This window comes from Hyla sarda, chromosome 10 (assembly GCF_029499605.1).
Source record: "Hyla sarda isolate aHylSar1 chromosome 10, aHylSar1.hap1, whole genome shotgun sequence".
NCBI classification, from domain to species: Eukaryota; Metazoa; Chordata; class Amphibia; order Anura; family Hylidae; genus Hyla; species Hyla sarda.
This window is the reverse complement of record NC_079198.1, coordinates 137,170,351-137,195,752: the sequence shown is the minus strand read 5'-3', so window position 1 is coordinate 137,195,752 and position 25,402 is coordinate 137,170,351. Positions and strand designations below refer to the sequence as shown.

At 42.8% G+C, this 25,402-nt stretch overlaps 1 protein-coding gene across 9 annotated transcripts in view; it reads left to right on the top strand.

Annotated features, from left to right (window-relative positions):
- LOC130293821 (calmodulin-binding transcription activator 1-like) overlaps window positions 1-25,402 on the top strand; it is a 1,711,968-nt gene that overhangs the window by 1,585,057 nt on the left and 101,509 nt on the right. The window contains exon 1 of one of the 9 annotated variants that reach the window (XM_056542970.1): window positions 594-1,221. The exons of the other annotated variants lie outside the window; for them this stretch is intronic. Within the exon in view, the coding sequence (XP_056398945.1) occupies window positions 1,203-1,221 (19 nt within the window). The 5' untranslated portion in view covers window positions 594-1,202. Of the gene's footprint in view, window positions 1-593; window positions 1,222-25,402 lie in introns of those variants that run through there. 9 annotated transcript variants of the gene reach the window in all.

Below are 25,402 nucleotides of genomic sequence, written 5' to 3'. Positions count from 1 at the left end.
TCTGTGAGTAGGGGGGCTCTGCTGTCTGTGAGTAGGGGGGCTCTGCTGTCTGTGAGGAGGGGGCTCTGCTGTCTGTGAGTAGGGGGCTCTGCTGTCTGTGAGTTGGGGGGCTCTGTTGTCTGTGAGTAGGGGGTCTGCTGTCTGTGAGTTGGGGGGCTCTGTTGTCTGTGAGTAGGGGGTCTGCTGTCTGTGAGTAGGGGGCTCTGCTGTCTGTGAGTTGGGGGGCTCTGTTGTCTGTGAGTAGGGGGTCTGCTGTCTGTGAGTAGGGGGTCTGCTGTCTGTGAGTAGGGGGTCTCCTGTCTGTGAGTTGGGGGGTCTCCTGTCTGTGAGTTGGGGGGGTCTCCTGTCTGTGAGTTGGGGGGTCTCCTGTCTGTGAGTAGGGGGTCTCCTGTCTGTGAGTTGGGGGCTCTCCTGTCTGTGAGTAGGGGGTCTCCTATCTGTGAGGAGGGGGCTCTACTGTGACACCCCCTTCCCTCTCCCCCTCTTGCTGCAGTTCCCATCAGACCCTTAGAGCCTATTTTCAGTCCCTGCCTGTTCTGGTGCTTACAGCTCAGCTGCCTTGATTTGTCATAATGCAGAGAGGAGAGAATAGAGGAGCTTGTTCTGCAGCATTGCAGGTACGGAGGCACCAAAAGGACAAAAGAAGCTGCTTTCTCCAGCAATCCAAGGGGAGGCAGAGGGAGGCAGAGGAGGCAGAGGGGGGCAGAGGAGGCAGAGGAGGCAGAGGAAGGCAGAGGAAGCTCCTCCTCACAGAGGCTACAGACACTTGTCATCTGAGGGCAAACAAAGCAGAGTCGTCCAGCACCACATCCCGCGGACAGCTCCGGAGACCGGCATTCATGGAAAGTCAACCCTTGGAGTCCTGAGAGGCAACCAAGGGGCAAAGCTTAGAGGGAGGGAGAGGTTCTGCTGAGGGGTCACCCCCCCCCCTATAACACCCCACACAGAGCTGGAGCTCAACTCCAAACTGTGGCCAACTATTCAGCAGCCGACAAGCAGAGCTCTGTTTACCTTCACACGTGGCTTTTGCCTTTTAAAATCTTTTTATTTTTATTTTATTTTTTTTACTCCAGAAGTTTAGAGGAACAGGGGGGATAAAAGAGAGACCCCCCCCCCCCCCCCCCCCTCCTAAAACTTATTATGACCGGGCTTGGCCAGGAATGAGCTTTCTAACTGTGGACTTGTTCTAAGCTGGAAAGTCAATGGAGAGTGAACTGGAAGGTAGAGGACATTTCTTCTGGATTGGGGGGGTTGTTTGTGTCGTCTTTGTGTTGTGTTTTCCTGTGTGTGTGTTTATTGCACCAATATTTACTATAAATATTTACTATAAATAGTTCCCCTGTTTATAAGCTTTTTGGCCCTGACCAGTGGAGTTGGGACTTTTCTCACAGTCGGTTCCATTCTCTTTGTGATACATTGTAGCTACTTGGAGAAGAAAGAGGGGGGGGGGGGGCAGGAGCTTGTCCAATGCAGTTCAGTTAAAACTCTTGAGCTCCTTTCATTATGACCCTTCAAGGTAAATTTGGAGTTGGTGCCTATCTGTGAAAGGTTGTGCCTCATAGTCATTGCTACCTTCTCTTTGTCTTGGGGGATACATTGTTGCTACTTGGAGAGAAGGGGGGGGGGGGGATTGAAGGTAAGGAGCTTTTCCAATGCAGTTCTTTTAAAACTCTCAAGCTCCTTAAATTAGGTAGATTTGGAGTCGGTCCCTATCTGTGAAAAGTTGACTTTGCCTCTTAGTCCTTGTTACATTCTCTTTGTCTTAATAGATACATTGTAGCTTCTTGGAGAAGGGGGGGGGGGGGGGGTAAGGGGCTCTTCCAATGCAATTCTGTTAAAACTCCTAGGACTCAAGGTAAATTTGGAGTCGGGTCCCTGTTGTTGACTTTGCCTCCTAGTTGTGGTTACATTCTCTTTGTCTTAGGGGACACATTGGAGAAGAAGGGAGTTGGGGGGGGGGGTAAGGAGCTCCTCCAATGCTGCTCTGTTAAAACTCAATCTCTGGGCACTTTAAGATTTGGCATTTGGCGCAGGTGACTGATGCCCCTTAATATAGACCGCTGTTACCATGCAGGATGCTCCAAACTTTCCAAGATGGAGTTAAACGTTAGAGCCGGGAAAGTGCGAAAGTCGACCTGATGGGCACGTCTTTTGTTCCCGTCCACCGCAGCCGAGGGGGGTGTAACTGAGACCCTCCAGTAAACAAACCATTTTGCAGATAAACGTTAAGAATCGAGACGTCGCCTGTACATGAAGAACCGTCAGTCAAGCTCTTATAGATTACCTATTGGAAAGCACTAAATAATTCAGCGTACAAATTGGCGTGAAACAGGGGGTGGTAGCCCTGTGTGGAGTTTAATACACTGGACACTCAGCGCCCCTGGGGACAGTCACTCCAGCCTGAGGACCCGCTGGGCTGCAGATCATTTGGGAATGTTACCCCCGGTCAGTCCTCGGGATAGTTTGTGACTATAGTAGAAGAAGGTGTTTTCCTACCGGGGTGTCTCCAGCTGTTGCAGAACTCCCAGCATGCCCAGACAGCCGTTGTTGTAGTTTTTGCAACAGCTGGAGGCACCCCGGTTGGGAAAGACTGGTTTAGTAACAGTAACTCCAGTAACAATAACTTTCTTAGGTTGTTCCTGCACTGAAGTCGAGTTTTCATGCAGGATGTTTTCAGAAGTCACATTCCGAAATGTCGCGAATGACAAAAAAGGACAAAAAAGTCAGGTCTGCGCCGAGCAGGAAACCGTAAATCTCTCCGCAGCCATCAATTCCAGCTAAATCCTGGTCTGTCCTGTGTTTATATATATATATATATATATATATATATATATATATATATAGCAGAGTTTTCCTACCAGGGTGCCTCCAGCTGTTATAAAACTAAAACTCCCAGCATGCCCGGACAGCTTTTGGCTGGTTTGCAACAGCTGGAGGCACCATGGTAGTGAAAGTCTGATATAGAGAGGGATAAATAGCTGAGTTGGGTTTGACAGATACAGTATAACTGAGTTTGTCACTTGGTGTAAGTCGCTTCCATAGCATCATCTTATAGTGTGTGGTTTTCTGTAATACTGTAGGTCAACCTGCTGCAGTGTTTTCAAACCAGGGTGCCTCCAGCTGTTGCAAAACTACAACTCCCAGCATGTCAGGGCAGCCAAAGGCATGCAGGGAGTTGGTATCTTGCAACAGCTGGAGGCACCCTGCTTGGGAAACACTGACCTACTGCATTATCTTAATCATCAAGTTGATGCAGCCCGTAAAAGAATGAAATGACATATTCAGCTCTGCTACATCTAACATTGCCTTTCTGCAATAATGGTTATGCTGCACGAAACATTAGGTGGCTACCGCTTTAAGCTCGGGAAGCGTCGCTCTGCAGTGATGGTCGACTCTGTATTTAGGAAAATATTAGGGATCCAGAATGCTGCATTATCTCAGGAGCTTGGTCATTGTAAGCGCCGGGATGTCACACTAGATAGATAGATATGAGATAGATAGATAGATAGATAGATATGAGATAGAAAGATAGATAGATAGATAGATATGAGATAGATAGATATGAGATAGATAGATAGATAGATAGATAGATAGATATTAGATAGATAGATAGATAGATATGAGATAGATATGAGATAGATAGATATGAGATAGATAGATAGATAGATATGAGATAGATAGATATGAGATAGATAGATAGATATGAGATAGATAGATAGATAGATAGATATGAGATAGATAGATAGATAGATAGATAGATAGATATGAGATAGATATGAGATAGATAGATAGATAGATATGAGATAGATAGATAGATAGATAGATATGAGATCGATAGATATGAGATAGATATGAGATAGATAGATAGATAGATAGATATGAGATAGATAGATATGAGATATATAGATAGATATGAGATTGATAGATAGATATGAGATAGATAGATATGAGATAGATATGAGATAGATAGATAGATAGATAGATAGATAGATATGAGATAGATAGATAGATATGAGATAGATAGATATGAGATATATAGATAGATATGAGATAGATAGATAGATATGAGATAGATATGAGATAGATAGATAGATATGAGATAGATATGAGATAGATATGAGATAGATATGAGATATATAGATAGATAGATATGAGATAGATAGGAGATAGATAGATATGAGATAGATAGATAGATAGATAGATATGAGATATATAGATAGATAGATATGAGATAGATATGAGATAGATATGAGATAGATATGAGATATATAGATAGATAGATATGAGATAGATAGATATGAGATAGATAGGAGATAGATAGGAGATAGATAGATAGATAGATAGATATGAGATAGATAGATAGATAGATAGATAGATAGATAGATATGGGAAAGATAGATATATGTGTGTGTGTGTCTGTGTATATATATGTAATGTGTTTGTGTTATTGTCTGTATGAATACTGCATATCTGGATCTAGGGATGTATGTTTGTGTACATATGTGTGTATAAATGTGTCTATGTGTGTGTCTTTGTATATGTATGTGTGTGTCTTTGTATATGTATGTGTGTGTATATGTATGTGTGTGTATATGTATGTGTGTGTCTTTGTATATGTATGTGTGTGTCTTTGTATATGTATGTGTGTGTATGTATGTGTGTATTCAGTGTGTGTGTATATGTATGTGTGTATTCAGTGTGTGTGTATATGTATGTGTGTATTCAGTGTGTGTGTATATGTATGTGTGTGTCTGTGTATATGTATGTGTGTGTGTGTGTCTTTGTATATGTATGTGTGTGTATTCAGTGTGTATATGTATATGTATGTGTGTGTATATGTATGTGTGTGTCTTTGTATATGTATGTGTGTGTATTCAGTGTGTATATGTATATGTATGTGTGTGTATATGTATGTGTGTGTCTGTGTATATGTATGTGTGTGTCTTTGTATATGTATGTGTGTGTATTCAGTGTGTATATGTATATGTATGTGTGTGTATATGTATGTGTGTGTCTTTGTATATGTATGTGTGTGTCTGTGTATATGTATGTGTGTGTCTTTGTATATGTATGTGTGTGTCTTTGTATATGTATGTGTGTGTATTCAGTGTGTGTGTATCTGTGCACTGTACCCCCTGACGTTCATTGGTTTGCCTGGATTTGTGAATGGATGTGCAGAGGACATGCGCTCTCCAGAATCGTGTTGCAGTCATTGAATTTTTTCTTGAATGGAAAGGATCTCACGTAGAGCACAAAGCGGAATAGAGAGCGGGCGTCTGTGCGGTAAACAACACACACTACACTAAATATACACAAACACACACTCTGTACACACAATATACACATCATACACACACTGTATACACAATATACACCAACACACATGATGTACACACAATATACACAACATACACACACTGTATACACAATATACACCAACACACACTCCGTACACACAATATACACATCATACACACACTGTATACACAATATACACCAACACACATGATGTACACACAATATACACCAACAGACACTCTGTACACCCAATAAACACAACATACACACACTGTATACACAATATACACCAACACACTCCGTACACACGATATACACAACATACACACACTGTATACACAATATACACCAACACACTCCGTACACACACAATATACACACACTGTATACACAATATACACCAATACACACTCCGTACACACAATATACACAACATGCACACACTGTATACACAATATACACCAACACACACTCTGTACACACAATATACACAACATACACACACAGTATACACAATTTACACCAACACACTCCGTACACACAATATACACAACATACACACACTGTATACACAATATACACCAACACACACTCTGTACACACAATATACACAACATGCACACACTGTATACACCAACACACACTCCGTACACACAATATACACAACATGCAAACACTGTATACACAATATACACCAACACACACTCTGTACACACAATATACACAACATACACACACTGTATACACAATATACACCAACACACTCCGTACACACACTATACACAACATACACACACTGTATACACAATATACACCAACACACACTCCGTACATACAATATACACAGCATACACACTCTGTACACACAATATACACCAACACACACTCTGTACACACAATATACACAACATACACACACAGTATACACAATATACACCAACACACTCGTACACACAATATACACAACATACACACACTGTATACACAATATACACCAACACACACTCTGTACACACAATATACACAACATGCACACACTGTATACACGATATACACCAACACACACTCCGTACACACAATATACACAACATACACACACAGTATACACAATTTACACCAACACACTCCGTACACACAATATACACAACATACACACACTGTATACACAATATACACCAACACACACTCTGTACACACAATATACACAACATGCACACACTGTATACATGATATACACCAACACACACTCCGTACACACAATATACACAACATGCCAACACTGTATACACAATATACACCAACACACACTCTGTACACACAATATACACAACATACACACACTGTATACACAATATACACCAACACACTCCGTACACACAATATACACAACATACACACACTGTATACACGATATACACCAACACACACTCTGTACACACAATATACACAACATACACACTCTGTACACACAATATACACCAACACACACTCCGTACACACAATATACACAACATACACACACTGTATACACAATATACACCAACACACACTCCGTACACATAATATACACAACATACACACTCTGTACACACAATATACACCAACACACACTCTGTACATACAATATACACAACATACACACTCTGTACACACAATATACACCAACACACACTCAGTACACACAATATACACAACATACACACACTGTATACACAATATACACCAACACACTCCGTACACACACTATACACAACATACACACACTGTATACACAATATACACCAACACACACTCCGTACACACAATATACACAACATGCAAACACTGTATACACAATATACACCAACACACACTCTGTACATACAATATACACAACATACACACTCTGTACACACAATATACACCAACACACACTCAGTACACACAATATACACAACATACACACACTGTATACACAATATACACCAACACACACTCCGTACACACAATATACACAACATACACACACTGTATACACAATATACACCAACACACACTCTGTACACACAATATACACAACATACACACTCTGTAAACACAATGTACACCAACACACACTCTGTACACACAATATACACAACATACACACACTGTATACACAATATACACCAACACACACTCTGTACACACAATATAACAACATACACACACTGTATACACAATATACACCAACACACACTCTGTACACACAATATACACAACATACACACACAGTATACACAATATACACCAACACACTCCGTACACACAATATACACAACATACACACACTGTATACACAATATACACCAACACACACTCCGTACACACAATATACACAACATGCACACACTGTATACACAATATACACCAACACACACTCTGTACACACAATATAACAACATACACACACTGTATACACAATATACACCAACACACATGATGTACACACAATATACACAACATACACACACTGTATACACAATATACACCAACACACACTCCGTACACACAATATACACATCATACACACACTGTATACACAATATACACCAACACACATGATGTACATACAATATACACCAACAGACACTCTGTACACCCAATAAACACAACATACACACACTGTATACACAATATACACCAACACACTCCGTACACACAATATACACAACATACACACACTGTATACACAATATACACCAACACACTCCGTACACACACAATATACACAATATACACACACTGTATACACAATATACACCAATACACACTCCGTACACACAATATACACAACATGCACACACTGTATACACAATATACACCAACACACACTCTGTACACACAATATACACAACATACACACACAGTATACACAATTTACACCAACACACTCCGTACACACAATATACACAACATACACACACTGTATACACAATATACACCAACACACACTCTGTACACACAATATACACAACATGCACACACTGTATACATGATATACACCAACACACACTCCGTACACACAATATACACAACATGCCAACACTGTATACACAATATACACCAACACACACTCTGTACACACAATATACACAACATACACACACTGTATACACAATATACACCAACACACTCCGTACACACAATATACACAACATACACACACTGTATACACGATATACACCAACACACACTCTGTACACACAATATACACAACATACACACTCTGTACACACAATATACACCAACACACACTCCGTACACACAATATACACAACATACACACACTGTATACACAATATACACCAACACACACTCCGTACACATAATATACACAACATACACACTCTGTACACACAATATACACCAACACACACTCTGTACATACAATATACACAACATACACACTCTGTACACACAATATACACCAACACACACTCAGTACACACAATATACACAACATACACACACTGTATACACAATATACACCAACACACTCCGTACACACACTATACACAACATACACACACTGTATACACAATATACACCAACACACACTCCGTACACACAATATACACAACATGCAAACACTGTATACACAATATACACCAACACACACTCTGTACATACAATATACACAACATACACACTCTGTACACACAATATACACCAACACACACTCAGTACACACAATATACACAACATACACACACTGTATACACAATATACACCAACACACACTCCGTACACACAATATACACAACATACACACACTGTATACACAATATACACCAACACACACTCTGTACACACAATATAACAACATACACACACTGTATACACAATATACACCAACACACACTCTGTACACACAATATACACAACATACACACACTGTATACACAATATACACCAACACACTCCGTACACACAATATACACAACATACACACACTGTATACACAATATACACCAACACACACTCTGTACACACAATATACACAACATACACACACTGTATACACAATATACACCAACACACACTCCGTACACACAATATACACAACATACACAGGGGAGATTTATCAAAACCTGCCCAGAGGTAAAGTTGCTGAGTTGCCCATAGCAACCAATCAGATCGCTTCTTTTTTTTTCACTGGCCTTTTCAAAAATGAAAGAAGCGATCTGATTGGTTGCTATGGGCAACTCAGCAACTTTACCTCTGGGCAGGTTTTGATAAATCTCCCCCACTGTAAACAAAAAATACACAAACACACGCTGTACACACAATATACACAAACACACACTGTACACACAATATACACAAACACACACTGTACACACAATGGCCCAGATTTATCAAACTGTGTGAGAGAAAAAGTGGGGAGATTTTCCCACAGCAGCCAATCACAGCTCAGCTTTCACTTTACCAGAGCTTGTTAGCTGAGCTGCGATTGGTTGCTGTGGGAAAATCCCTCCACTTTTTCTCTCACACAGTTTGATAAATCTGGGCCAATATACACCAACACACACAACATACACACACTGTACACACAATATTCACACACACACAACATACACACACTGTACACACAATATTCACACACACACAACATACACACACTGTACACACAATATTCACACACACACAACATACACACACTGTACACACAATATTCACACACACACAACATACACACACTGTACACACAATATACACAAACACACATGATGTACACACAATATTCACACACACACAACATACACACACTGTACACACAATATACACAAACACACGCTGCACACACAACATACACAAACACACGCTGTACACACACAATATACCCACACTGCACACACACTGCACACACAATATACACAAACACACACACTGCACACACAATATACACAAAATACACACAATATACACAAACACACACGCACACACAACATACACAAACGCAAATGCTGCACACACACAATATACACACACTGTACACAATATACACAAACACACACACTGCACATACAATATACACAACATACACTGTACACACAATATACACCAACATACACACACTACACACAATATACACAAGCACACTTGCTGTACACACAATATACAACAACACACACAACATACACACTGTACACACATTAAACACAAATGCACACACTGCACACACAATGTACACAAAAATACACTCTGCACACACACAATATACACCAACACACACACTGTACACAAACACACACAACATACACACACTGTACACGCAATATACACCATCACACACACTGTAAACTCAAATACACATATACACACACTGTACACACACAATATACACCAACACACAACATGCACACACTACGCACAATATACACAAAAACACACGCTGTACACACACAATATACACCAACACACAACATGCACACACTACACACAATATACATAAATACACACTGTACACACACAATATACACCAACACACAACATGCACACACTACACAAAATATACACAAATACACACGCTGTACACACAATATACACCAACACACAACATGCACAAAGTACACACAATATACACAAATACACACGCTGTACACACAATATACACCAACACACAACATGCACACACTACAAGCAATATACACAAATACACACGCTGTACACACACAATATACACCAACACACAAAATGCACACACTACACACAATATACATAAATACACACGCTGTACACATACACAATATACACCAACACACAACATGCACACACTACAAGCAATATACACAAATACACACGCTGTACACACACACAATATACACCAACACACAAAATGCACACACTACACACAATATACACAAATACACACGCTGTACACACAATATACACCAACACACAACATGCACACAGTACACACAATATACACCAACACACAACATGCACACAGTACACACAATATACACCAACACACAACATGCACACAGTACACACAATATACACCAACACACAACATGCACACAGTACACACAATATACACCAACACACAACATGCACACAGTACACACAATATACACAAATACACACGCTGTACACACAATATACACCAACACACAACATGCACACACTACAAGCAATATACACAAATACACACGCTGTACACACACAATATACACCAACACACAAAATTCACACAATATACACAAATACACACGCTGTACACATACACAATATACACCAACACACAACATGCACACACTATACACAAATACACACGCTGTACACATACACAATATACACCAACACACAACATGCACACACTATACACAAATACACACGCTGTACACATACACAATATACACCAACACACAACATGCACACACTACACACAATATACACAAATACAAAAAAAAACACTACATACAATATACATAAATACATACACTGTATATATACAATATACACAATACATACACACACTGCACACAACACAAAAACATTACTCACAATATACATACACAGACTACACACACACATTGCATTTGTGTTTCCCAAACCGGGTGCCTCCAGCTGTTGCAAAACTACAACTCCCATGCTGGGAGTTGTAGTTTTGCAACAGCTGGAGGCACCCGGGTTGAGAAACACTGCATTACTAACGCATACATTACATGTATGTAGCTGAGCTAAGTCTGTTATATGAATTAGAGCTGAGTTTGTTAGATGTAGCTGAGCTAAGTCTGTTATATGAATTAGAGCTGAGTTTGTAAGATGTAGCTGAGCTAAGTCTGTTATATGAATTAGAGCTGAGTTTGTTAGATGTAGCTGAGCTAAGTCTGTTATATGAATTAGAGATGAGTTTGTTAGATGTAGCTGAGCTAAGTCTGTTATATGAATTAGGGCTGAGTTTGTTAGATGTAGCTGAGCTAAGTCTGTTATATGAATTAGAGATGAGTTTGTTAGATGTAGCTGAGCTAAGTCTGTTGGGTGAATTAGAGCTGAGTTTGTTAGATGTAGCTGAGCTAAGTCTGTTGGGTGAATTAGAGCTGAGTTTGTTAGATGTAGCTGAGCTAAGTTTCTAGGATACACCAGCGCGGAGTTTGTTAAATGCATCAGAGCTAAGTCTGTTGGCTGAATTAGAGCTGAGTTTGTTAGATGTAGCTGAGTTAAGTTTATTGGATGCACTGAAGCTGTTTGTTAGATGTAGCTGAGCTAAGTCTGTTATATGAATTAGAGATGAGTTTGTAAGATGTAGCTGAGCTAAGTCTGTTATATAAATTAGATATGAGTTTGTTACATGTAGCAGAGCTAAGTCTGTTGTATGAGTTAGAGCTGAGTTTGTTAGATGTAGCTGAGCTAAGTCTGTTATATGAATTAGAGATGAGTTTGTAAGATGTAGCTGAGCTAAGTCTGTTATATAAATTAGATATGAGTTTGTTACATGTAGCTGAGCTAAGTCTGTTATATGATTTAGAGCTGAGTTTGTTAAATGCAGCAGAGCTAAGTCTGTTGGATGAATAAGAGCTGAGTTTATTAGATGTAGCTGAGCTAACTTGGATACGCCGGAGCTGAGTTTGTTAGCTGCAGCAGCACTGAGCATGTCAGATGCAACATCGCTGAGTTTGTAAGACGTAGCAATGCTGAGTTTGTAAGAAATAGCAGAGCTGAGTTTGTAAGAAATAGCAGAGCTGAGTTTGTAAGAAATAGCAGAGCTGAGTTTGTAAGAAATAGCAGAGCTGAGTTTGTAAGAAATAGCAGAGCTGAGTTTGTAAGAGGTAGCAGAGCTGAGTTTGTAAGAAATAGCAGAGCTGATTTTGTAAGAAATAGCAGAGCTGAGTTTGTAAGACGTAGCAGAGCTGAGTTTGTCATCTCATAACGAAGTGTGTGTTATCTGGGTAGGTAAACCTGCTGCATTACTCTTGTCATGGTGCACATACAGCGCTGCAGGGTTGTAAATTGCGATTCCAGCTCTGCTACCTCTGGAAACTACGCCGGCATGCAGCAGGTGCGAATATCACAGTGTAAACAGGGATAAGATTTTCGGAAACTGAGATACTGCAAGTAGGCGGAGCTTGTTATAGATCAACAGAGCCTAATGGCTTATCTCTCGTAATGTACGAAGGCACCTGCAGAATACGGGAGCAAGAGTCCAAAAGGGAGAATTAACCCTATGGGTGCTGCCTGGTGTTGGTGATTTAACCTGTGCAACCAGTTGCAAGCGAATCTGACCGGTCCCTTTAAGGTTTGGTCCTAACCCTTCAATAGTGATCTCTAGGACCTCCTGATGTTGCAAAACTACAACTCTCAGCATGCCCGGACAGCCATTGATATGATTTAATGCAGTGGTCTCAAAACTCTGGACCTCAAGCTGTTGCAAAACTACAACTCCCAGCATGCCCGGACAGCCAACGGCTGTCCGGGCATGCTGGGAGTTGCAGTTTTTTCAACAGGTTTGCATGCTGGGGGTTGTAGTTTTTTCAACAGGTTTGCATCCTGGGGGTTGTAGTTTTTTCAACAGGTTTGCATGCTGGGGGTTGTGGTTTTTTCAACAGGTTTGCATGCTGGGGGTTGTAGTTTTTTCAACAGGTTTGCATGCTGGGGGTTGTAGTTTTTTCAACAGGTTTGCATGCTGGGAGTTGTAGTTTTTTCAACAGGTTGGCATGCTGGGAGTTCTAGTTTTTTCAACAGGTTTGCATGCTGGGAGTTGTAGTTTTTCAACAGGTGACCATTTGAAGACCATTGTGGGGTATGCACATTTTAATAAACAGCAAACCTATTGTTCTCTGTTATCAGCCGTTTTGGTTCCCATTCATTGACTTCCTATCGACTCCATATTTCCAGCTGTTATTGAGCCATTGGCGCAATACTGAGAACGGGAGGGATCTGCGCGCAGCGTCTTCTAGGAATCGCAATCACTTCCCTGGGGGCGGCTACGCAGACGGCGAAGAATCACCGATCAATACGGAGATGTCAAGAGCTCGGAAGACAGTGACTGCGTGTGTCATCAGCGTGTAGATCAGGGTTTCCCAAGCGGTGTGCCTCCAGCTGTTGCTTTGGCTGTCCGGGCATGCTGGGATTTGTAGTTTTGCAACAGCAGGAATCCTTATTTCCGGTCATTTTCTTGCACTGCTAAAACTTTAAAGGGCTTTTCCGGGATTAGGAAAACATTGCTGCGTTTATCCACAAACAGCGCCACCCTTGCTCTCAGTTTGTGTGTGGTATTGCAGCTCACTTCTGTTAAAGGGGATGTCCAGGAAGAAGACAAGTTCCTACCTGTTCTGCTCCGCTTCTTTTCGCAGGTCAAAAGTATACTGTTCCTGGCCACGCCCACAGCGACGTCCAATAGATGTAAGATCATGCAGCTATTGGTCATCGTGTGGGTATGCTTTTGCCAGAAAGTGCCCGTCCCCTCCCATCTCGGAACAAAATACCTCCAAATCTACCAGGGAGTGGAAGTTAAAGGGGTACTCCGCCACTAGACATCTTATCCTCTATCCAAAGGATAGAGGATAAGATGTTTCATCGCGGGGGTCCCGCCGCTGGGACCCCCCATGATCTCCATGCAGCACACACATTCTATGGAGGGGGCGTGGCATAACATCACGAGAAGGCGGGGCATCACGTGTCCTTTGAATAGGAGATAAGATGTTTTTTTTGCCCAGAATACCCCTTTAAGTGTCAAGGACCTGGTCTGCTTCCTGGGCAAAACCCCTTCAAAGTAAATAAATCAGAGTTGTAATACCACAGACTAACTGAGCACAGGGGGTGGCGCTGTTTTTCTTGAAAGAACATGCAGTCTTTGCTTCAGGTCTCCAATCCATCTCTAGACCCTTGTTTGTGTTTCTTGGCTTCCAGTAGAGGCCAAACCACCATCTCTGGACATATAGATCCACTTCATTACAGAACTTGTGTTATTATATTTATTTGAGATTTGATTTATTACTTCCGGGTCATTATTTTTTAGTATACACACTATTGGGGGAGATTTATCAAAACTTGTTGAGTTGCCCATAGCAACCAATCAGATCGCTGCTTTCATTTTGCAGAGGCCTTTGTTAAAAATGAAAGAAGTGATCTGATTGGTTGCTATGGGCAACTGGGCAACTTTTCCTCTCCACAGGTTTTGATAAATCTTCCCTATAATCTTATTGTTTTTTACATATCTTACTGGAACAGGTCAGACCGCGGGTATCGTGGAACAGGTGCAGCGAGCGGGATGTACGCAATAGTATACATATAAGGGGAGATTTATCAAAACCCGTCTAGAGGAGAAGGTGCTGAGTTGCCCATAGCAACCAATCAGATCGCTTCTTTCATTTCTGAAAAGACCTCTGAAAAATGAAAGAAGCGATCCGATTGGTTGCTATGGGAAACTCAGCAACTTTTCCTCTAGATGTGTTTTGATAAATCTCCGCCATAGTGAGCAAGTGAGTAAGCGCTCACCTCCCAGGATTAGGCACAATAATAGTAAAAGCTCAAAACCAGGGTGTCTGCAACTCACTCATCTATGGCACCGGACCGTCCTTTCAATAGTCATATACATGGAAATATTTGTTCATGAATTAAACACTGTTCACAAGGATGAGGATCATGGAATCGACGCGTTTCATGAACCTTTTGGACTCTTCATCAGGTAATAGAGAGCTTCAGGAAACAGGTGCAGGGAGCAGGGTTCCAGAACACTATAAAACACTCAGGGGTTTCAGAGAAATCATAAAAAGCTGCCGAGAGCTGGGTAACTATTAGTAGGAGCAGTTTCCCGTAGCTGGCGAATAAGGAGCAGCCACCAGTACCCACCCCAATGAATAGCTACCCGGGTCCCGGCGGCTTTTTTAAACTCTGATTTCTCTAATACTCCTGAGTGTTTCAGAATAAATCATAGTGTTCCAGATCCTCTGCTTCCTGCACCTGTTCCATGATGTTAACCAATACCTGAGGAAGAGTCCAATCTGGCCTTGAAACACGCCGATTCCATGATCATCACCCTGGTGAGCAGCGTTTCATTCAATAGCAAATATCTCAACATATATACACGACTATTGAAGTAGATGGTCTGGTGCCATAGCTGAGTGAGCTGCAGCCATCTTGGTCACTTTTGAGCACTTACTAGTGTTGTTCCTCATCTGCACAACCAAAGGAGGTGAGCGATTCCTCTATACTATTGTGTACATTGGGGGTTGCTCTATGGTGCGCTGTGTTCCTATATCTACTTAAAGGGTTACTCCTCCCCTAGACATCCTTTAGATATGGGATAAGCCGTCTTATCACGGGGGTCCCTCCACTGGGATCCCCCGCGATCTCGCTTCTGCACCCGACGTTCGTTTTGTCAGGTGCAGCGTTGGAGGCTCGTGACCTCAGGACCATGCCCTGCTCGTGACATCACGGCCACACACCCTCAATGCAAGTCTATGGGAGGGGGCGTGACGGATGTCACGCTCCCTCCCATAGACTTGCATTGAGGGGGCGTGGCCGTGACATCACGAGCCTCCGCCCTGCATCGCCAGTCATCCAGCACGGAGCGAAGTTCTGGGGTTCTGCGCGGAATGAAGATGTCTGGGGTGCCGCAGCCGGACATCAGACATCTTATCCCCTATCCTTTGGATAGATGTCTAGGGGTGGAGTACCCCTTTAACTTGCAGTCCACCAGTAGATTCCCCCTAATACGACAACATAAATGTAAAATTACAAACTCAGCGCGGCTGTATATGCAAAATGGTCTCCGCCACATCTGTTGGTGGGCACTAGATAGAGATGGGACCATGATAAAGAGATGGCGACAGCTGCAAGAGACAAGACAATGTGAACTCGCTCATGTAGACAATGTTAAGTGTTTATTGTGAAAATGGGGGGGGAGGTAGCAGCAGGAGCAAGCGGGACCCCGCTGGCCCTCCAGACTGAGTCTTTTATGATACTAAACAGATCTTGTGTCTAAGCTGCACGAGCTGTTAGTATAGCAAACAATAACCTACACCAGATGGGGGACCAGTGTCGGGGCCCTTCTGTGAGGGTCAGGAGGGGCCCCTGGATTTGATTTGTTCTTGTGATATAAAAGTATAGGCTTCTAAGTCGGAGGAATATCTCCAGCTTTGTGTTTACTTGAAGACTTTCTCCACCAGGAGCCAATCGGGCAGCAATCTCCAACCTGTACTACTCCCATTAGCCTATGGTTGTCAGGTCATAGTGAGAGTTGTAGTTGTTATCAGCTGTGAGTTGTAGTTCTGCCCCAGTCCAATAATAGGATTAAAGGGGTACTCCGGTGGAAAACCTTTTTTTTTTTTTTTTTTTTAATCAACTGGTGCCAGAAAGTTAAACAGATTTGTAAATTACTTCTATAAAAAAAAATCTTAATCCTTCCAGTACTTATTAGCTTCTGAATACTACAGAGGAAATTCTTTTCGGAACACAGAGCTCTCTGCTGACATCACAAACACATTGCTCTCTGCTGACATCTCTGTCCATTTTAAGAACTGTCCAGAGTAGGAGAAAATCCCCATAGCAAACATATGCTGCTCTGGACAGTTCCTAAAATGGACAGAGATGTCAGCAGAGAACACTGTGCTTATGATGTCAGCAGAGAGCACTGTGTTCCAAAAAGAAAATAATTTCCTCTGTAGTACCCCTATAATGACTTTTAGGGTGAAGTATTGCTTCAGTAAGATAAAACTTGTAGCCTTGTAGTGATGCATGTACTGTACTGTAGTCACTCGGTCGCCCTACAATCCCATAAGAGGTTTAGAGCCCGGTTGTCAGGAGAGGATAGAAGGAGCTATCCCCCAAGAGCTAAGACGGCCCCCTACTGATAAGCCATGTGGAATAAACCCCATTACTTTATACATAGATATAAACCGCACAGTTATCAGGAGCTGAGGATATTATGTTCATGACTATAAATCGTTGCACAGGAAGCGTGGCAGAACCTTGGATGGCTCCATAGTTTATGGACAGACGCCTGGTTTCTAGCTCCAGGCAAGATTCATGTCAGCTAAGATCTGGATTCTCATTCTTGCTTAGAGAATCGTGACTAAATACAGGACATGTGAAATGTCCAAAAAAAAGCATCTGAATAAGACAGGAGAGCTATGGAGCTGTATACCAGTAGGGCTGTGGAGTTGTATACCGGTAGGGCTGTGGAGCTGTATACCAGTAGGGCTGTGGAGCTGTATACCAGTAGGGCTGTGGAGCTGTATACCAGTAGGGCTGTGGAGCTGTATACCAGTAGGGCTGTGGAGTTGTATACCGGTAGGGCTGTGGAGCTGTATACCGGTAGGGCTGTGGAGCTGTATACCGGTAGGGCTGTGGAGCTGTATACCGGTAGGGCTGTGGAGCTGTATACCGGTAGGGCTGTGGAGCTGTAGACCAGTAGGGCTGTGGAGCTGTATACCAGTAGGGCTGTTGAGCTGTATACCAGTAGAGCTGTGGAGCTGTGTACCAGTAGGGCTGTGGAGCTGTATACCAGTAGGGCTGTGGAGCTGTATACCAGTAGGGCTGTGGAGCTGTATACCAGTAGGGCTGTGGAGCTGTAGACCAGTAGTGCTGTGGAGCTGTATACCAGTAGGGCTGTTGAGCTGTATAGCAGTAGAGCTGTGGAGCTGTATACCAGTAGGGCCGTGGAGCTGTAGACCAGTAGTGCTGTGGAGCTGTATACCAGTAGGGCTGTTGAGCTGTATAGCAGTAGAGCTGTGGAGCTGTATACCAGTAGGGCCGTGGAGCTGTATACCAGTAGGGCTGTGGAGCTGTATACCAGTAGGGCTGTGGAGCTGTATACCAGTAGGGCTGTGGAGCTGTATACCAGTAGGGCTGTGGAGTTGTGTACCAGTAGGACTGTGGAGCTGTGTACCAGTAGGGGTGGGGAGCTGTGTACCAGTAGGGCTGTGGAGCTGTATACCAGTAGGGCTGTGGAGCTGTGTACCGGTAGGGCTGTGGAGCTGTGTACCAGTAGGGCTGTGGAGCTGTATACCAGTAGGGCTGTGAAGCTGTGTACCAGTAGAGCTGTGGAGTAGTGTACCGATAGGGCTGTGGACATGTGTACCGTTAGGGCTGTGGATCTGTGTACTGGTAGGGCTGTGGACATGTGTACCGTTAGGGCTGTGGATCTGGGTACTGTTAGGGCTGTGGACATGTGTACCGGTAGGGATGGGGAGCTGTGTACCAGTAGAGCTGTGGGGCTGTGTACCGGTAGAGCTGTGGAGCTGTATACCAGTAGGGCTGTGGACAAAAAAAAAAAAAAATAACATTAATGCTTATGAAGAAATATAAAATCTCATCCCTTCCCAATATCACGCCACATCCCTACCCCTTAATTCCCTGGTTGAACTTGATGGACATATGTCTTTTTTCGACCGTACTAACTATGTAACTATGTAACTATGTGTACCGGTTGGGATGGGGAGCTGTATACCAGTAGAGCTGTGTACCAGTAGGGCTGTGGAGCTGTATACCAGTAGAGCTGTGGAGCTGTGTACCAGTAGAGCTGTGGAGCTGTATACAGTAGGGCTGTGGAGCTGTATACCAGTAGCGCTGTGGAGCTGTATACCAGTAGAGCTGTGGAGCTGTATACAGAAGGGCTGTGGAGCTGTATACCAGTAGAGCTGTGGAGCTGTGTACCAGTGGGGTTGTGGAACTGTGTACCGGTAGGGATGGGGAGCTGTGTACCAGTAGAGCTGTGGAGCTGTATACCAGTAGAGCTGTGGAGCTGTATACCAGTAGGGCTGTGGATCTGTGTACTGGTAGGGCTGTGGATCTGTGTATTGGTAGGGCTGTGGATCTGTGTACTGGTAGGGCTGTGGAGCTGTATACAGTAGGGTTGTGGAGTTGTGTACCGGTAGGGCTGTGGACATGTGTACCGGTAGGGCTGTGGAGCTATGTACCAGTAGAGCTGTGGAACTGTATACCAGTAGGGCTGTGGTGCTGTGTACCAGTAGTGCTGTGGAGCTGTATACCAGTAGGGCTGTGGAGCTGTATACCAGTAGGGCTGTGGAGCTGTATACCAGTAGGGCTGTGGATCTGTGTACCGGTAGGGCTGTGGAGCTGTATACAGTAGGGTTGTGGAGTTGTGTACCGGTAGGGCTGTGGACATGTGTACCAGTAGAGCTGTGGAGTTGTGTACCGGTAGGGCTGTGGACATGTGTACCAGTAGAGCTGTGGAGTTGTGTACCAGTAGGGCTGTGGACATGTGTACCACTAGAGCTGTGGAGTAGTGTACCGTTAGGGCTGTGGATCTGTGTACCGGTAGGGCTGTGGATCTGTGTATTGGTAGGGCTGTGGAGCTGTATACAGTAGGGTTGTGGAGTTGTGTACCGGTAGGGCTGTGGACATGTGTACCAGTAGAGCTGTGGAGTTGTGTACCGGTAGTGCTGTGGACATGTGTACCAGTAGAGCTGTGGAGTTGTGTACCGGTAGGGCTGTGGATCTGTGTACCGGTAGGGCTGTGGATCTGTGTACCGGTAGGGCTGTGGAGCTGTATACAGTAGGGTTGTGGAGTTGTGTACCGGTAGGGCTGTGGATCTGTGTACCGGTAGGGCTGTGGATCTGTGTACCGGTAGGAATGGGGAGCTGTGTACTAGTGGAGCTGTGTATCAGAAGGACCATGGTGTAGTGCCCTCACAGGTCTCTCTTGAGTATCCCACTCCTTATTCCTGTATTGTATAATTTTTCCTGGAAACCAAACCTTAACGAATGGAAATCAACGTCGCCAATATTTTCCAATCCATTTCCAAACTATGAAACATCCACATAAATATCGAACCAATGACAGCTAGTCGATTCTGCAGGCGCTTCCAGGTGAGCGCTGATCAATAGATTTTAGACTTTCTTCCAAGCTCATAGATCTTTCCTTTTCGAGGAAATCTTAAGCCGGTTCCTGGACTTTCATGCAGCCTGCGACGTCTTCGTGGCTAATTATCTCCAATTAGCAGCCTCTTAATGGTGGAAGACAAAGAACACGGGTGATGTCACGACTCCGGTAATGAATGGGTCGCTGCTGCATTTGGCTAAGTGCAGGACAGTCACCCCCTTCCCTTATGTTATTCTTCGCTCCCAGATTAACCGATCCACCTGTACTAACGGCTCAATAAAAACCGGGTTTACTGTCAATTTGGCGCCTGGCTGCGTTTTAAGACGGCTGCGAAGAAACGCGTGAGCAAATGGAACCTCTCACTGGAACCGATTTAATGTGGTTATTTTCATAAATATTGTTATGAATGGAGCCTTGGTGTTGTATTAGCATGCTGATGAATCTTCTGCATCCGTACAATGAAGGATTCGGGGGTCCTGCCTCTCATTGGGGGACAGAAAGCTGATTATAATGAATATTACTGATTTATGGAAACATTGTAGCTTCGGATTTGCATAGAAGGTGTGCCAAGGCAGGTGCCCGGCAAATGAATGTGCTGTTTGTAGCTATTTTGGGGAGAAGAGATTGAAACCCATTACAATTTATTATGTATACATTACACACACCATCTCAGCCTCCTCGGACCGGCCAGAGCACAGAAAGTGCAGGACAACACAGATTTATACCAAGACCAACATGAACAGCAGGAAACTGGACAGGAAATGACACGTTGCAGGTGCGCTGTACCTGAAACGCATCATTTCCTGTGCAGTATCCTGCTTGTTCATGTCCATCTAGTAATAAATCCGTATTTATTCCCTAAGGGTGCGCTATACCTAAAATGCGTCATTTCCTTTCCAGAATCCTGGTTGTTCATGTTGGTCTTGGAATAAATTCTATTTTATGCCACTCGTTTGAGCTAGATACCTTGGGGTGCCCTGCACCTGAAACGCGTCATTTCCTGTGAAGCATCCTTAGGGCGCCCTGCACCTGAAACGCATAACTTCCTGTGCAATATTCTAAGGCTGCCCTGTACCTAAAACGCGTCATTTCTGTCCAGTATCCTGTTTAATCATGTCCGTCTAGTAAGAAATCTGTATTTATTCCCCAAGAGTCCCTAAGGGTACGCTGTACCTGAAACGCATAATTTCCTGTCCAGAATCCTGGTTGTTCATGGGGGTCTTGGAATAAATCCGCTGGACAGGAAATGATGCGCTTCAGGTACAACGCACCCTAATGCCCTCTAGGAGCACAGAGATGATGCAGACACGTTGGATTTGATGTTTCAGAGGCGCCACCTCCTTCCTCATGGGGGGACCCTATTACAGGTTGCACACAGTGATACGTTTCTGTAGACTATTTAGAAGTTTTTGAACGACTATCAACTTGAGATCAATTCATAAATAACCTCTGTAAAGGCCTCAAATGAAAGACCCCTAATTTACCGATATGACCCCTACGTCTAATAGCTGAAAGGTCATTCAATACCGAACCCTTTTGGATGTGCTGAACAGCGCCCATAACTAATCCACTCTTTGTGTAATTCAGATTTTACACTCCGTGGTTTCCCAGACTCTAAGTGTGATAATTACACAAAAGAATTACGCGACCTTTAAATGAAGAGCGTTATTTTGATTAAAGTATAATTTCAGCATGGAAAAACACGTCCAAGATTGACAGATGTGAAATGACACTTTTCTGCAGCCTGTTTATTATTATTGTAGCCTGAAGGCAGTGAAACCATTTGCTTGATATATTTTGATTAAAGTGAACCTTGCCTGTCACAGTCGGGACAACTAGGGCCGGTCCAATCCACAGCACCTCATATCTCAGCTTCCTAGACACCAAGGAGTGGGACATGGGGGCAAATAGGGTTTTACTACTCCTAAGATAAAGTTAGATTTTAAATGGAACTTAGTCTAAAAAGGCATTGATATTGTATTGAACTAAAAAAAATAGAAGTCTACGTATCATGTTATAGAGCAGTAGGAGCTGAGCAGATGATAAATACAATACAGTACAATCTGCAGGTATCATGTTATAGAGCAGGAGGAGCTGAGCAGATGATATATACAATACAGTACAATCTGCAGGTATCATGTTATAGAGCAGGAGGAGCTGAGCAGATGATATATACAATACAGTACAATCTGCAGGTAACATGTTATAGAGGAGGAGGAGCTGAGCAGATGATATATACAATACAGTACAATCTACAGGTATCATGTTATAGAGCAGGAGGAGCTGAGCAGATAATATATACAATACAGTACAATCTGCAGGTATCATGTTATAGAGCAGGAGGAGCTGAGCAGATGATATATACAATACAGTACAATCTGCAGGTATCATGTTATAGAGCAGAAGGAGCTGAGCAGATGATATATACAATACAGTACAATCTGTGTATATATATATATATATATATATGTGGCATTAAGGCAGGTTTGAGGGCAATGAAAGGGTGTTTTTCCCAGTCCTTTATCCGAGCAGAGATGCTCATCAGGTGCCTAATTAATTAGGCCAGCAGAAATGTGGGAAGTCTAGATATAAGGAAAGGAAACAGAATAGTCGGGGCTCTCCCTGGGAAACAGCATGTCGCTGTAGGGGGAGACACTCGGGCCCTGTTGAGGAAGCACACAGCTGAAGCTGTGAGTGGCCCAAGAGACAGTGTGAACTGTGAGTAAAACAGGTTGCAGGGGCACATGTATACTGGCTGAGGGTAGCTCACCAGTCAGTAGTCAGGGCATGCTTACATGTGTAGTCAGTGACCAGACGGTCTAGGACTTTGGATTGTTCCTGAGTTGTTTTTTGTTTTACCTGCAACCTGTGTAAATAAAGCTGGCGAGGTGCCAGACTTGTATGCAGAACGGTTGTCTGGCGAGTTATTGCGAGGAAACGTGTCCCGTGGCAAGTGACCAGGATGATTCCAGAGCTAGTCCCGAAGGAGGAATCCTTACAATATATATGTATATATATATATATATATATATATATATATACACACAATACAATATCTTCTCATCAGCAGATGGCAATGTGGAATGGTTGGTAGTGGATAATCTTAAAACAATAGCTGCAATGGTCAAAATCTATAGAAACCCTTTTTATCCGCACAGACAGCATTACGGCAGTAGACATCACTTCAGTATACAGATTAAGAATAATTGGATTTAGACGTCATTGTTGATATCTGAAGAGATTATCTACCATCCCATAAACCATGACCCACCCGCACTGTGTTTGTGTCAGCATCCATTGTATAGGCCACACCAACCCCCAGGTATCACCTACAATATACTATTATATCATCTGCAGATGTCTCAGCCTTATTAAGGTTTTTTTCCCTTGGTAAACCTTGACAAATACTTTATTCTCCTGTATTTGGTATTATGGAAATCAGTTTTGAATACCTTAACATTTTGTCGGGCTTGTGCTTGTAATTAGAAAGCAATCTGAACAAACAAATTGGCCATGTGCTGAACAAAACCACAAGCAGAGGAGCAGACAGCGAATTAATGCAGCAGATGCTGCTACCTCACTATATATTTCTGCAGCATTTTTATAGTTTTTTTTTTTTTTTTTTGTATTTTTTACCTGATACTCCTTTAGGATCAAGTTATACTACGTATATGTTTTGAGCCCGAGGGATTTTGCATATTCTAAATATATTGAGGGTTAATGTACTCTTTGTAAAATAGGCATCTTAGTGCATAGAACAGTGTTTCCCAACCAGGGTGTCTCCAGATGTTGCAAAACTACAACTCTTAGCATGCCCGGACAGCAGAAGGGAGTTGTCGTTTTGCAACAGCTGGAGGCACACAGGTTGGCAAACATTAATGGGGAGATTCTTGTGTATGCCTTGTACTCACCTGTTTTAGCAGATGTGGCAGGTATGAGTTTTTTGGCCATAATGATAACAGTAGCATGCTGGGAGTTGTAGTTTTGCAACAGCTGGAGGCACCCTGATTGGGAAACACTGGCATAGAAAGAGGGGATGCCCTTAATTTATCAACCCTACTTATGTTGTTAATAGATGGATCCAACCTGGTTTTAATAGAAGTAATTTACAACCAGTAATTGGCACCAGTTTATTTAAAAAAAAAAAAACCTTTTCCACCGGAGTACCCCTTTAAGTTATAGTTTTCTGTTGGATATTGGGTAATACCATAACAGTGCATTCAGGGAGATATCTACAGGTAGGCTGCATGACTGACTGCTATAGGGTGCTAGACAAGGGGTTCCAGAACT